Consider the following 14277-nt stretch of genomic DNA (forward strand, 5'->3'; position numbering starts at 1 on the left):
AACTCCACGTCCCAGGGAAGGCGAATCAGAGAACCCCTCTGCTCTCAGCCTCCCTCCAGCCAGCCGCCAGGCGGCGCAGGTCCCCAAGTCCTGGAACCCAGCTAAGAGTTTGGGGCGCTGCCTGGGAGCTGGGAATGGTGGAGGTGCAGGCGAAATATGGAAGGGTGCTGAGGGCTGGAGGTCAGAGCGTGCGGAGAATGGCCGGGAGAATGGGTGTGGGTGCGCCCGGACAGCCTGGGGGACGCAAAGCCTCAGCTGGGAGTAACTGAGAAAGGGGCGGCGACTTCTGCCTTTTGAAGGGGAAATAACTCATATGCAAACGAGATGCAAATAGGGATGCAAATAAGAGCCTTGGCCCTTGGGGGGTCTGCGCTCTGGAGCTGGTGAAACGACCACCACACACCCCATTCCAACGGCCTTACTGGGAAAATGTGGGACCCTCCGAAGATCATCACTATAATAATCCAGTTTATGGCGTGTGGCTCCCCAGAACACTCCGCTATGACCTCTCTCGTCCACCGGTCTTTCCTACACCATCGAGGGCCTTGTATCCTAGGAAATCCGCTGGGAATTCTGGTGTCATGCCGCTCCTCCTCCTCAGGCGGGTGTCCTGTGGCCTGAGAGGGTCCCAGGGCGCAGAGGGGCAGGTGAGATCTTACCCATCCCGCCCTATTTTGGCACTTTGCTTCCCTTTACCCCTCCCCCGCCAACCCTCTAGACCAGTGGTTCTCAACCTTCCTCATGCCGCGACCCTTTAATACAGTTCCTCACGTTGTGGTGACCCCCAACCATAAAATTATTTTCGTTGCTACTTCATAACTGTAATTTTGCTACTGTTATGAATCGTCATGTAAATATCTGATATGCAGGATGTATTTTGTTACAAATTGAACATAATTAAAGCATAGTGATTAATCACAAAAACAATATGTAATTATATTTGTGTTTTCCGATGGTCTTAGGCGACCCCTGTGAAAGGGTTGTTCGACCCCCAAAGGGGTCTCGACCCACAGGTTGAGAACCGCTGATCTAGAACAACCTCCTTCCTTCACTGCTCACACCCCCCCCCCCCCCCCAAGTCCCTTGCAGTGCGGACTTTTTCTGACATGGAGAACTTTTAGCCACAAGGCCTGTTTATTATATCTATAGCGCAGGGATTCTCAAACAGAGATATTAGGGGGCAGCCCCTTCCTGGCACTAAGAGGATACGGCAAGATCAACCATCTGGGCTGGTGGGCTCGCTGTGCCAGGCTTGGAGAAGTGCCAGGTCCTGCCGCAGGCTTGTTAGGGTCCTAGCCAGCAGGCCAAGGTCCCGCGCACCAGGGCTCCACCAGAGGTGGGGGCTGGAAATGGAGGCCCAGAGATGAGGCCGGTCTGAGACAGACGGCACCGACCCAAAGTGAGATCCACACTTCACTCCTTGTTTGTGGCCCATCCTTGGTCAATGCAGCCGGCCCCGGGAGTCTTGGTGGGGGTAGAGCTGGGCACTAAAGAGAATAGAAAGCTGGGAGACAGTCTCTGCCACAGCGGCAGCAGCCATGCCTCCTGTCTGCTTGTCCTGCCTTCCTTGCTCACCTGCACGAGGCCAGTCTCCTGCTGCCATTAATCCAGGAGCTCCTTGACACACCAGCAGCAGAGGAGGACGTAGAGGACCTCCCTCAGGGTGCGCTGCAGGCCCTCCCACCTGGGGCCCGTCTTTACAACAGGCGCCCGGAGCCCAGCGTCTGGCAGGGCCCCTCTGCGGGAGAAAGGTAGGGCCTGGGCTAAGGGCTGTGTGCGGGCCTGCATGTGGGCAGCAGCTCTGAGGAAGGGTGTGGGAGCTGCCCCTGGTACCTTTTATCAACACTGTTCACCCCGCCCCCCCACCCCCCAGGCTCATGACTACAGGGACAAAGGCCCCAGGGTCTGTCACAGGGAAGGTTCTGGGCCTGAGAATGGGCTGAGTCAGCCCCCATGAAGGAGGGGTGGGGTTAGGAGGAGGAGGATCTGGCCACTCCATCTTTCATCCTCCACAGCCAGGCCAGCTCAGCTTCCCGCCCTCCAGCCTGAGCCTAGAAACCTTGGGTGCCCTGCCTGGTTGCTGGTACCCCCAGTGGTTGGCACAACTCCCTGCTTCTGCCCCCTGGTGGTTGGCATTCAGTCAGGATCACCCAGGAGAGCTCCTTCCCAGCCCCTCAGGGGCCTGGCCCACTCTGCCTTCCCCATCCCCCTGGGAGCAGGAAGACACAGGCACGTGAGAGGAGAGGCACTGTTTATTGAGGTGACACCCAGGGGTGGCCTCCTTCTTTCTCTTCTGGAGGGGGCAGGGGTGGCGGTCACAGGCGCGAGTTCCGTTCTTCGTCTTCATTCTCAAGTAGGTAGGCTGGCCGGTAGGTGGGCTGTCCTCCTGGGCCCAGGTACTTCAGGGCTGGGTTCTGCACCGTGTTCTCCCGGCTCCCCAGTGAAGTGTAGCTGGAGGCGGGAGACAGAGGGCGGACGTGTGGTGAGGTGGCTCTCCCTATCTCAGCACCTACATGTTGACCCACACCCGTTCTCTGCCCACACCCTTACCCTCGGTCATACAGGATACAGTAGGGGACAAACAGCTGACGCAGGAAGTCCCAGATGTCTCTGTAGGTCCAGTCCTGGGAGGTCAGAGTCGGAGAAGAGTCACCAACACTGCCCTCTCCCACTCCACCCTCTGCTGCCTGGGAAGGGGCCCACTCAGGGTTCGTCTGCTCCCTTGGCCTCGGGGGGGGGGGGGGCCTGCTATCTGATTGGCTGGTACACCTGGCTCTGTGTAGGCCAAGCAATGAGAAAGAGAGGCCTTCATCCTGTCCCTCTCCACTCCCGACCCCCCCTCCCCTGGCAGGTCAGCTCCGGGGGACAGGAAGGGCTCTGTCTGTGTCAGCCAGCTGTCCAGCAGAACTTTCTGGGACGATGAAACGTTCTTTTGCTGTGCTAGAGTGGTGGGCACTTCCGCTGTGGCTGGTGCAGCTGAAGAACTACTTTTGAATTGTGTTTAATTTTTGAAACTGAGATATAATTCACACGCCACTGAAATCCATCCTTTTAAGCTGTGCAGTTCAGTCATTTGTACTTTATGCTTTGAGTGTAAGTAAATGGCTAACGGTTACCATAGTGGACAGCACAGGTCTAAGTCATGGTTCCGTCCGTAGCCAAAAGCACAATGCCTGCCACGCAATGAGTGCTTGGTAAATAGTGGTCCAAAGGCAGAATGAACCACTAGCACAGCCTTCCTTGGATGATGGGGCCCCTTCCTCCAAGCCCCAGGCTCCAATGTCCCTACCTCAGGAAGCCAGGGTGCAATGACTGACAGGGGGCACGGACCGAGGGCAGTCAGGCCTCCCTCTGCATTACCAGCAGCGGGTTGATGCGCATGAATGAGGGCCAGCCTGGGTCGGTGGGGCTGAAGGGACAGAGGCTGCAGGAGGAGGGGTCCGTACGGCGGGTGCCCATCAGGGCCGCCTCCAGCTGGGGGTGCTGTGCCCGCAGCTGGCGCAGGGCCTGCTTCATCTCGCCCTCAGCCTCCAGCACCCGCAGATTGTACCTGAGGAAGGAAGAGGGCTGGGGGGTCACAAATGGGCTTCTCCAAACCCCTCTTCGAGCCCAAACCTTCAGGCCCCTAGTACCTCTTGATGGTGTCCTGCAGAAACTGCTCCAGCTCAGGGAAAGGGGAGATGCTGCGGATGTATAGGATCTGGAGGGGTTCTTGAGTGCCAGGGCATTTCCTAGGGGGGGACGGGGAGAAAACCACAGGCTGGCCGGCACGGGCCGGGGAATGCTCTCCAGGGAGCTTGCACTGTTCTCCTTGGCTCCTGGGATGCACACCCTTTCCTTGTCTTTCCCATCCATCGCAACCTACTTCCTCCAGGAAGCCCACTCTGATCTCTCACCTCTCAAACCTGGAGCACACATCCCTGTTTCAGGTGGGCGGATCTCACCTCAACAGCACCAGGATCTTCCGCATCCAGGGCCAGGCATGTGTCAGATGCTCCATACACAGGGTGGGGGAATGGAACTGAGAGGTCCCTATGACTGACTCCCACCCAAACGCCACCCAGGCGCCACTTTTCCCTTCTGCTTCCTGGGACGGGGAACCAGAAAACGGGGCAGATCAGGGGTCTTGGTGTCCCGGGGCCTGGTCTCCAGCGGAGGCTCACCTCTGCACAGCCGCATGGACGAGGTGCAGGAGGGCAGTGCAGTCCTTGCCCCCGTTGAAGCCCACGCAGAGCTGGGTGAGCCTGTACCGCGCCAGGGCGGTCTCAATGGTCTGCAGGGCACTTGCCACCTTTTTCCCTAGAGAGGACCCTGCCGGGCAGGGAGGGAAGAGGCCGTCACCAATCCCATGTGACACATGCAGCCATGATGCTGTTGCTTAAAACCCTTCAATATTTTCTAGGATAAAGTCCAGATTCCTTCGTGCTGCCTACGAGCCGGCAGTCTGCTCCCCGCCCGCCGCCCTTCAGCCGCTGCCCCTCTCAGTGTCTCCCACTCCAGGGCCCTGCTTTCTTTCCCTTCTCCTAAACCTCCTGCTGCTTCCTCTGTGCCTCTCCCACTGTGGGCCCCACTCCTGGTCTGGCCAGAGGCTCCTCATCATGCAGCTTCTCCATCACCCGCCCAGAGAGGCCTCTGACCCCAGAGCAAGGCCGAGCTCCTGGCTGTGCCGCCCCCCTCACTCACACGGACGTCTCAGGCATCATTATCTGTGTGAAGTTTACCTTTCCGATTACACTACTTGTCCATGGAGTGGGTGTACGTCTGTCCTATTGAGCTATCTCCCCAACACCCAGCACAGTGCTGGTGAAAGTGGGTACTCAGTATTTATCGGGAGAGCCCTGACTGGTTTGGCTCAGTGGATAGAGCGTCGGCCTGCGGACTGGAAGGTCCCAGGTTCGATTCCGGTCAAGGGCATGTACCTGGGTTGCGGGCACATCCCCAGAGTGGGGGGTGTGCAGGAGGCAGCTGATCGATGTTTCTAACTCTCTATCCCTCTCCCTTCCTCTCTGTAAAGAATCAATAAAATATGTTAAAAAAAAATTATCGGGAGAATGAATGAATCAATTGTCATCTTCTACCTTCTCCTAGACCTAGGGTGGCACCTGTGGGTTGGTACCTCTGCTCTCCCCCCGCCCCCCCGGAGGCCCCTACCTGACTTGGCGAGTTTGTATACAGCCTCACTGGCCTGCTCCATGGCGTTGGGTACGTAGGGGACCAGCGACCCCCGAGGAAGACGTGCGGTCAGGTAGGCCAGGCATTCCTCCAGCGGCCCTTCTTCCTGTGCGTCCAGTGTCACCTTCACCTGATAGTAGTTGCTGCCCCAGTCAGGGTAGGAACCCAGGCCAAGCCTCTGTCCAAAGTGGGTCTGGGCCTCAGCCAGGATGGGGGCGATGGAGGCCTCGTCAGCGGCCACATACAGCTCCCGCAGGTGGAACTGAACAGCTGTGTTTTGAAACAGTCCCTTGAGCCCCTCCAGCACCCGCCGCAGCAGCTCTGGGATGCCGGGGAAGAGGTAGACGTTGCGGACCGAGACCAGTGGGAATTTGAAGGGGCGGCCGGTGTGAGGGTCTGTGCCGTAATGCAGGCGGGCAGAGGAGGGCACCAGTGACAGCTTCTCCCAGCCCTGCTTGCCTAGGGCCTGGATGGCGGCCTGCAGCTCGGGGTGTGGCGTGAGCTCATCCCCAAAGGCCTGTGCCACCGCCTCAAAGGTCACATCGTCGTGAGTGGGACCGATGCCCCCCGCCGTGAGGACGTGAGTGAAGCGGCTGGAGAAAGAGGTGATCTCGGCGGCGATGGTGGCTACCTCATCAGGAACCACAGAGACTCGGCACACCTGGACCCCCAGGGAGCGCAGCGTCCGGCACAGGAAGTAGGTGTTGGTGTCCTGAGTGTGTCCCTGGGAGATTGGAGACGGGGAGATAAGCGTCAGTGCTGGGGGAGGAGGGGCAAAGGGGGCAGGGATGAAAGCGCATCTGCGTGATGGTGGGGCCCTCCGCTCTCTGGGGGATGCCACCTCAGGCTGCCAAGAATTCTGGACTGGGCACCAGAGCGAGACGATCCATGTCAGGGGTCCTCAAACTTTTTAAACGGGGGGCCAGTTCACTGTCGCTCAGACCGTTGGAGGGCCGGACTATAGTTTAAAAAAACACCTATGAACAAATTCCTATGCACACTGCACATATCATATTTTGAAGTAAAAAAACAAAACGGGAACAAATACAATATTTGCATTTGCCGTAGTTTGAGGACCCCTGATCCATGTGAATGGAGTCAGGGATGATGTGATATACCTCGGGCCTCCTTCTCTGCACTGCGACCTTGATTTGACCTCATCTAGGTTGATGAATTCAGTGATCAATCCCATGTGACAACTTCTGTACTTCCTCACCACCCCGGACAGTCTCAGTCCCCTGGCGTCAAATGCTGATTGGGCATCGTCACCCTAGCCCTGGCTGTTAATGGCATCCCCAGACACTGTCCACAGCCACTCAGGCCCTTTATGCTGTCAGCTCCACTTCTGAAATACGTCCCCATCTGCTCTCTTCTCTCTGTCCCAACTGCCACCAAGCAGCTCTTTGGCACCTTTCACCTGAATAGTTGCAACAGCCTCCTGGCCAGGCTCCCAGCTCCAGCCGCAGTGCTCTGCCTGGTGCCTCCTGAATACCCTTCCTAATGTGTTACTGTGATTGCATCACTCTTGGACTCAAAAGCCATTTGTTGTTTCCAACCATATACAGAATAAAGTTCAAATTCTTTTGCAGAATATTTGAGGCTGTCTATGGTATGTATACAATCTTCTTGCCCAGCCTCATCTCCACTATTGTTCTACAGAGGTTAGTGGTTAAGTGGTTGCTCTGGAGTGAGAATCAAGTCCATCTAGCACTTCCTAGCTGTGTTACTTTGGGCAAGTTTCTCAACCTCTCTGAGCCTTAGTCTCATAATATATTAATTAAGACTTATAGCCCTGGCTGGTTTGGCTTAGTGGACAGAGCATTGGCGTGTGGACTCAGGGGTCCTGGGTTTGATTCTGGTCAAGGGCACATGCCCGGGTTGCGGGCTCGGTCCCCATAGGGGGTATGCAGGAGGCAGTTGGTCGGTGATTCTCTCTCATTGATGTTTCTATCTCTCTCTCGCTTCCTCTCTGATATCAACAACAACAACAAAAATATATAAAAGACTTAGCTGTAGCCGGTTTATCTCAGTGGATAGAGCATCGGCCTGTGAACTGAAAGGTCCCAGGTTCAATTCTGGTCAAGGGCACATGCCCAGGTTGTGGGCTTGATCCCCAATAGGGGGCTTGCAGGAGGCAGCCAGTCGGTGATTCTCTCTCATCACTGATGCTTCTATCTCTCTCTCCCTTCCTCTCTGATATCAATAATATATATATATACACACACACATATATATAAAAGTACCAATGTCATGGGGTTGTTGTGAGGATTAGTAAAGTCACATATATGATGTAATAAGCTCACCGCCAGGTCCTAGTAAGCATTAAAAAAATAGGGATCTCTATTACTATTACAAACCTGATGCCTACCATGACTTCCCTGATTATTCAGAAGGGATCTCTCTCTTCTGGTACTTTCCTTCTATCCCACCCACGCTGCTGCGTGCCTTGGATCATTCCTCAATTAGGTCAGATTTAACTTTTAAGGAATACATGCACCTATACCTCCTTCGCATGCTGACTCCCTGTCATTTCTGTAAAGCCCCTCATCCCCATACCATACTGCCTGGCAAACTGTAGAAACTTTGCTGTAAGCTTTTCAACGGAATTAACAGAATGAGGGTCACTTTTCCTCCACCACTCTGGACTCACTCCAGAATCCTAGGGCAGCAAGGGGACCCCCACCCTGGTTCACCCTCCTTCAACACAATGTGGAGCAGACTCTTAAGGACAGGAGAACGCCCCGCCCTCCCCCCTCTTCTGTCCCAGACACACCTTGAGGATCTCATCTCCAACAATGATGATGCCCGCCGTCACGCTGCGCCCTGGGGGAGGGGCAGAGGCCCTAGATGCCATGGTCCTGCCTTCTCTGCCCCTCTGCAAGGCCCTCCGGTAGCCACCCAGACCCCCAAATAGGGGGCGCAAGAACGGGAGTCCCGCCAGATCTAAAGGGCACTGGGGGCCATAGCCTGGGAACAGGGGGTCCGGGGTCGAGGCAACCTGGAGGAGCCAGAAAGGAAAATGGGGGAGAGCAGGAGGGCATGGTCTTCCTCACCAGGCCCTTGACAACTGACGCCTTTATCCCTGCCTCTTTAGTAAACATGTTCTCAAAATCCAGCCCATGCCTCTTTTAAGTGTTTTCTAAGCTTGGCTCTAGTCTTAAAATGTCCTGCTCCAGCTACCACTTTAAAAGGTCTAGTGTCCGCTGAGCTCCGCTCCTCGGGTCTGCTCTATCTTGGGCAACTACACCTTTAAATGTCTCTTCTCTTTGGGGCACCTGTCCCTTTAAATGTCTACCTGCTCCTGGGACTTGGGCCCTTTAAATACGTTCCCTTCCTCCACCCACACCAGAACTCAGCCGCCTTCTTCTGCAGGCTTCCGCACCCTTTCTAGCCCGAATCCCACCTCTTCCCACCACTCTCCTGACAACTGAGTTCTCTCAGGTTCTCACCTGCTCCAGCCCCTTCACCAGGTCTTTCCCTCTCTCCTTTCCTCTTGTCCCAGGACAGCTTCCGTACTCACAGTCCCACCTCAGAGCCGCACTTACCGCATATTCATTGGTCATTTGGGCTGTCGCTCAGACTACCTTCACGTGTTCATTGGTGAAGTCGACTGTCACTCGCGAGCTTTAGCCAGCGGGCGGGAGCAGTGCCGGGTTGTCATTAGCGACAACCACGTGGTCGCCCTTTGCCCGGAAATGTGGAGGCCGGGCTCAGGGGTTGGTGGTGCGGCCGAGGAGGAGGGGCCTGGCAGGAGGGCTGGGGCGCGAAAGGAGCGGTGGTGGGAGACGCTCTAAGGATTTTGGGGTGCTTTCTGCTGTTAGAAATAAAGGGAGGCTTGACTTTAACCTTTGTTTTGTATTCAGATTCTCGCGTGCACGGCTGTTTTCATTAGCCATAACCCTGTTATTGGCCAAGGGGTCACGAGTTGCTACTGGTGTCTGAAGGGATTTATTATAGCAGATGGAGGGACACCAATAGTCAGCATTGCCTGTGAGGTAGGGAGATCTTGGAGGTGAGCTTTGAGTGTGTAGACTTTCATTTGTCTCTGATATGAACAGTAAAGCTAATTATTTAAGCCTCATTGACAGGACAGAGCTTTGCCCCACCTTGCTCCGCATGTGCTTAGTTTAAGCATCCATCACCTGTTACTGCTTTGCAAGTGCCAAGTGATGGCAGCGACTAGGGAGTGCCACGTGCCCACTTTGTACTACTCTCCTTACTCTCATTCAATTGCCTGTGGTTTAAAAGTGCCCATCAAACCTTAATGTTCTTATTATTCATCTGGGGATCTTGGGTGGGGCCTGAGATCTGTATTTAACAAGTTCTCAGTCATGATGATGCTACTGGTCTGTGGACTTTGTTTTTTTTTTTTTGTAGTAAAGGTTTAGAATCCATTCATCATTTGGAAGACTGCTGAACCACGCCTGGTCGGCCTCATATGACTCCTAAAAACCCTTTAAGATAGATATGATGTCTGTGTTACAGATGGGCAACAGGCTCAGAAAGGTAAAGGGATGCCACACAAAATAAAGTGAACGGTAGAACCAAGCTTCTAGCCATTCTTTCTCAAGCTCTAAAAAAATAAAGCCCTACTTGCCTAATGACATAAGCCACGTGCTTTATATCTTGATGATTAATAAAGGTAGTATTTTGGAGGTAACCCCCCCCCCAAAACAAAACAAAACACACACACCCATTCAAACATCAGCTCTGGTCCAATCCTTTATCAGTGGCTTCTCAAGCTAAGCATGCACCAGAATCACCTGGAAAGCTTGCTAAAATGTTGCTGGGTCCAACCACGTTGTCTCTGATTCAGTTAGTCTAGGGTGGAGCCCAAGACTATACATTTCTAATGAGTTTCTAGATGATGTTGATGCTTCCGGTCCAGGAACTACACTTGTACTGCTCTTGGAACAAACGGATGGAAGACAGGGAAAGGTGGTAGATTAATCTCCCTTACTTAGCACTACTGTTATTTTTAAAAGTAGAGGGTAAGCTGTGATTTAGTGTTTTCTTAAACAGCTAGTTTCCTGTTTTCTCAAAAGTTAGTGCTGTATCTACCTGCATAGGACTGCTTGAGATCCCCACATCCAGGCCACACTCCCGGCCAATTCAGTCAACACCTTTAGGAATGACTTACAAATCAGTACTTTTAAAGCTACTCCGAGGATCCCAATGCTCAGCCAAAGTGAGAACTACTGAAAACTCCCAACCAATGTGCAGTGAAGAGGCCATAGGTGTGCCAGAGCCTTAGGCCAGGCAGGAGCGGAGCACACTACCCGCCCCTGGCTGATGGCCTCCGCCCTTACCCTCGCGTGCCCTTCAAATACTGGGACTATATTAAAGGCAGCATCCCTGACTGTGGGAAACAGTTCACTTGTTTTGATGAGATGATGTTATCCCTATATAACCTCTACCTTTGGCCAGTAGTTAGATCAAAATATATTTCAGCCATGTTTGACAGCATGTCAGCTTTTAAGATTAAAGACCAGTTACCTGACTGTTGAAATAAACCTCATTATCAGCAAAGCTGAGTTTCATTATCTAAGTGAAGGGTGTATAATTAGAACCATATACTGAATGTGATGCTCACCCTGAGAGGGGGAAAAACCTTTACAAGCAGAGAATTAGATTATAAAAAAAATTCCTCTTTAATCAAGGCTTTTAACATGAAATAGAGTTCTTGAATAAAATGGAAAGTTTCCAATACATTGAAACACAAATCCCCATACATACACCTGGCAGGAAAACAAAACAAAACAGCAAATTCACACAATCCCTGTTACAGCCGTGGTCTCATTCTCAGATGCTTCCTCCATCTGCCACGTGTGTTCTGCTGGACATAGAACTCATCATGGCTTCAGGGGTCACACAGCTGAGGCTGCAGTCCACAGAGCACTCCTCGGCCGGCAGTGCTGCTGTTGGCTCTGCTCTGCTTAAGAAGCAAAGCAGTCACCAGCACATTTCAAACAGTGTATTTTAAACATCCTTTAAATAGCAAAGTGAGAAACAAGAAGGCAACATGTTATCAGAAAGCTGTTAGCAAGTGAGGACAGCTGAGTAAAGCTAGGGGCTGAAAAGTGGCTCGCCAGCTTCATTACTTTGGCTTCTTGGGCAGCGGCCTCCGGAACAGCAAGATGTGAGGTTCTGAAAGAGTGAGTGAAATCTAAGAGACAAACGAACACCATTCTACGCACAATCTATAGGGTACCCCACTCCCATTTCCCAGCTTTCTCCCACTCGGACCTTGATAACTAAATTAAGATTTATTTAAGCATGCGGCTTTGGAAGCAGACCCATAAGCCTGGCCTGTCTGCCAAGTTTAGATTTGTTAATATCAGGTTTTTTTGCTGTTTGTGGAGCGCCAGGGTGTCTTTTATTAGTTTTGCTTGACAGCTTGGTGTCTGGTGTCTTATCAGGAAATATACTTTCCTTGGCTTATTTGGAACACATCCAAGAATTCTTTCTGATGGACAATGAAGTAGGGACCATAATCTCTCCCAGAGTATTATGTGGCCTTAAAAAGAGAGTACCCTCTGAGTGAATTAGACACTAACGGTTTTTTCAGTAACGGCTGGTCTCTGAACTTCCCATATATTTCACTCTATTTTTGGTCCAATTTTTCTAGATGACGGGTGGGGTAAGAAACCGGCGAACCACCCCCACCTTCCCCTTATTTCGCTGGGTTATGTGACCATCATTTCCTCAGTGAAACAGCCCTACATGGTTCTTTCAGCCATTGCACTGACCTGGTTCATGAATCATATAGTGCACCCATCCCTGACTCTGCTGAACACCAAGATTCCTCCATTCAGATTCAGACATCAAATGGGTTTTAGGGACCAGCTTGGCTATGTCCTTGGGCAACATGACATGCCTGTAACAGAAACATGGGAAGGTAGGAAATTGGTCAGTACTGGGTCCAGTCTGTTAGGCAAGTGCCTGCATACAAAGCCAAGAGACAAAAGAAAAGAGAAACCAGTTTCTGATGGCAGGGAGTTAACCTTATTGTGGGATACAGGGAGCTAGAAATAAAGGCCAACTTAAGTATATGTAAAAGTACTAATTAATAACTCAAGTGAATGGGCACCTAAATTTCAGGCGCTGTTGATACGCTGCCTCTGCCTTCCTGGAGCTTAGTCTTCTAGTTGATGATTCTAAAATAATACAATGGGGGCCCCACAGTACACAGGGTATTAATAATTAAGGCGGTTTTGAACAGGATTGGTACGGAAGAGAAGTGATTTTTGTGAAGAAAGGCCTAAGATGGAGTGCCAGCACAAAGGATGAAATAATGTCAATGCCGAAGTCTTTAAAGTCTATTCTTCATTTCATTTTCCTGACTCTGAAGGGTTGTGCCATGAGACTTCCTTTGGGAAACTTCATGCTTTCCTAACCAAGGATACGTCTCTTTTCATGGCCAAGAAATTACTCCTCGAACTTGAATTGGGCTAACCCAGAGAGACTTTATCATGCTAAATGAAAGTGTACTAGTAACAGACTTTTTCCCTACAGAATCTGTTCTAGTCTAAATGTCTGAAAATAGCTAACAGCCTAACAAGCCCCTGGCACAAAGACTAGCTTCAATAACTGTTTAGACAAAAAACAAAACCCCCCACCAAAACACCCCCACCAAAACACCCAAGCTTTTCTTAACCCTAAATACCACTGCCAAGCCTTACACCTGCAAGGGTGAGCCTGGCGACCTCTCCTCCCTGGCCCTGCCATGTGTCACCAGCACACAGTTCCAGTTAGCTCAGTTCAGGTGTAGAAGAAAACAGCTGAGGAGAAGGAAGTTAACCGGCTCCAGCATGGCCTGGGCCTTTTTCCATGGGCCTGGCATCAAGCTGATTCATGCATTTAAATCCCCACGGGCCTGGCATCAAGATGATTAAGTATTTATTTGTCAGCACGGGCGGAACTCTCCAGCCAGAGGGTCCAGAGCCCCGTGCGAGACTGGAGAAGAAACACAAGCAAGTTTCCATTTTACGGTCTTCAATTGAGAAGACAAGGTACACACCAGGAAGGTGTTTTAAGTATCACACTCAATACAATTAGTGGAATGCCAACATTTGTAGAAACCCTCCCGATTTCCTACCCTAGAACGGTGAATTTAGGGTTTATCCAGTGCAGACTCTGTAGGGGTTCCTTTCCTCACCGTCCGTGGCAAGTCGTATGTGCTCCCATCACAATCCCTACGTATCTATATCACACCAATCACCACCTTCTTCCTGAAGTCTGTATTCCCACAGATTATTTTAGGTTTGCTGGAAGCAGACACCATGCTCACCCTTGTACTTTAGTAGAATCTATAAACACTCCACGATTGTTTCCTAGACGAATCCCCTTCAAATATTTGAAGGGTATCGACTGGGTCCATGTTAAGCCTTTTCTCAATGTTCCTGGCCAGTTTTATTACATCCCAGGTCCCCGAAGGCCCCCCTCCTAATCCAAGCCGGACAAGCACGCCCCTTTTTCATGAACTAATGAGGGACACTCGCTCGGTAACTCCCCTGGCATTGAAGACGCGAGGGAAATTCGAGCTCCGCCTTTGCCCCCGTTTCCCAGTGGGTTCCGTGTTTTATGGTGGTGCCGTGATACAAGCAGTCTTAGGGAGGCAAGTTCAACGTGCTCAATGCGATTGAGAATGATCCAGGAACCCCAAGGGGCGAAGGTGGTCTGCAGGCTAACACTCACCACGCCCACCTACCCCGCCCCCCGCCCCCCACCCCCCGAAGGCTAACACGGAATTCCGTGCTGTTACTTTTACACGCGTCGCTACCCTTCGCGCATGCGCTTTACGCTCTCAACCACCCCCACCCCGTCCCGTTAACCTGCTGCGCACGCGCCCATTCTGTCTCTTCAGTCCTAGTTACTAACTCCTCGTGCCCTCACTTGTCAAAGCTCACCCCCTCGTTACGGCCCCCACGCCGGCACTAACCGGTACTCGAACTCCTCATCGTCGTATTTGTCCGAATAGTAAATTTGTTTGTGCGACATGATCGCTCTGCCTGAGATCGTCAGACCCGCGCCGCCAACCTCCAAACAACTCCCAGCAGCACGCGCTCCCACCCACTTTGGCCTCACTTTCAAACACGCCGCCTG

At 52.3% G+C, this 14277-nt stretch overlaps 3 protein-coding genes across 4 annotated transcripts; all 3 read right to left on the reverse strand.

Annotated features, from left to right (window-relative positions):
- Window positions 1-1133: 1133 nt before the first annotated feature.
- LENEP (lens epithelial protein) lies at window positions 1134-2102 on the reverse strand. The gene is made up of 2 exons (XM_059675217.1): window positions 1576-2102; window positions 1134-1487 (listed from the first exon to the last, which is right to left on the reverse strand). The coding sequence occupies exon 1, from the start codon at window positions 1786-1788 to the stop codon at window positions 1603-1605; it is 186 nt and encodes a 61-aa protein (XP_059531200.1). The 5' UTR covers window positions 1789-2102; the 3' UTR covers window positions 1134-1487; window positions 1576-1602.
- A 132-nt stretch (window positions 2103-2234) lies between these two features.
- Window positions 2235-8711, reverse strand: FLAD1 (flavin adenine dinucleotide synthetase 1). 2 transcript variants are annotated; one of them, XM_059675216.1, is made up of 8 exons: window positions 8622-8711; window positions 7946-8170; window positions 5152-5896; window positions 4164-4311; window positions 3633-3731; window positions 3361-3550; window positions 2551-2624; window positions 2235-2451 (listed from the first exon to the last, which is right to left on the reverse strand). In XM_059675216.1, the coding sequence occupies exons 2-8, from the start codon at window positions 8024-8026 to the stop codon at window positions 2316-2318; spliced, it is 1473 nt and encodes a 490-aa protein (XP_059531199.1). In that variant the 5' UTR covers window positions 8027-8170; window positions 8622-8711; the 3' UTR covers window positions 2235-2315. The 2 variants fall into 2 exon arrangements, 1 of the variants encoding a protein (XP_059531199.1); XR_009449918.1 differs by lacking the exons at window positions 2235-2451; window positions 8622-8711 and having other exon boundaries at window positions 3290-3550; window positions 7946-8584.
- Window positions 8712-10799: 2088 nt separating this feature from the next.
- CKS1B (CDC28 protein kinase regulatory subunit 1B) lies at window positions 10800-14270 on the reverse strand. Its single transcript, XM_059673866.1, has 3 exons — window positions 14114-14270; window positions 11922-12049; window positions 10800-11319 (listed from the first exon to the last, which is right to left on the reverse strand). Exons 1-3 carry the CDS (start codon window positions 14170-14172, stop codon window positions 11270-11272), a joined length of 237 nt encoding a protein of 78 aa, XP_059529849.1. The 5' UTR covers window positions 14173-14270; the 3' UTR covers window positions 10800-11269.
- Window positions 14271-14277: the final 7 nt, after the last annotated feature.

Source organism: Myotis daubentonii, chromosome 18 (genome assembly GCF_963259705.1).
Source record: "Myotis daubentonii chromosome 18, mMyoDau2.1, whole genome shotgun sequence".
Taxonomy (NCBI): Eukaryota; Metazoa; Chordata; class Mammalia; order Chiroptera; family Vespertilionidae; genus Myotis; species Myotis daubentonii.

Coding starts and splice junctions, on each gene's coding strand:
- LENEP (XM_059675217.1), bottom strand. CDS start 1,788: ATGCAGGCCCGCACACAGCCCTTAGCCCAGGCCCTACCTTTCTCCCGC.
- FLAD1 (XM_059675216.1), bottom strand. CDS start 8,026: ATGGCATCTAGGGCCTCTGCCCCTCCCCCAGGGCGCAGCGTGACGGCG. Junction 5,897..7,945: donor TTGGAGATGAGATCCTCAAG/GTGTGTCTGGGA, acceptor CCAATCTCCCAG/GGACACACTCAGGACACCAA. Junction 4,312..5,151: donor ATACAAACTCGCCAAGTCAG/GTAGGGGCCTCC, acceptor CCTGCCCGGCAG/GGTCCTCTCTAGGGAAAAAG.
- CKS1B (XM_059673866.1), bottom strand. CDS start 14,172: ATGTCGCACAAACAAATTTACTATTCGGACAAATACGACGATGAGGAG. Junction 12,050..14,113: donor GATGAGGAGTTCGAGTACCG/GTTAGTGCCGGC, acceptor TTTCTGTTACAG/GCATGTCATGTTGCCCAAGG. Junction 11,320..11,921: donor CTATATGATTCATGAACCAG/GTCAGTGCAATG, acceptor TCACTCTTTCAG/AACCTCACATCTTGCTGTTC.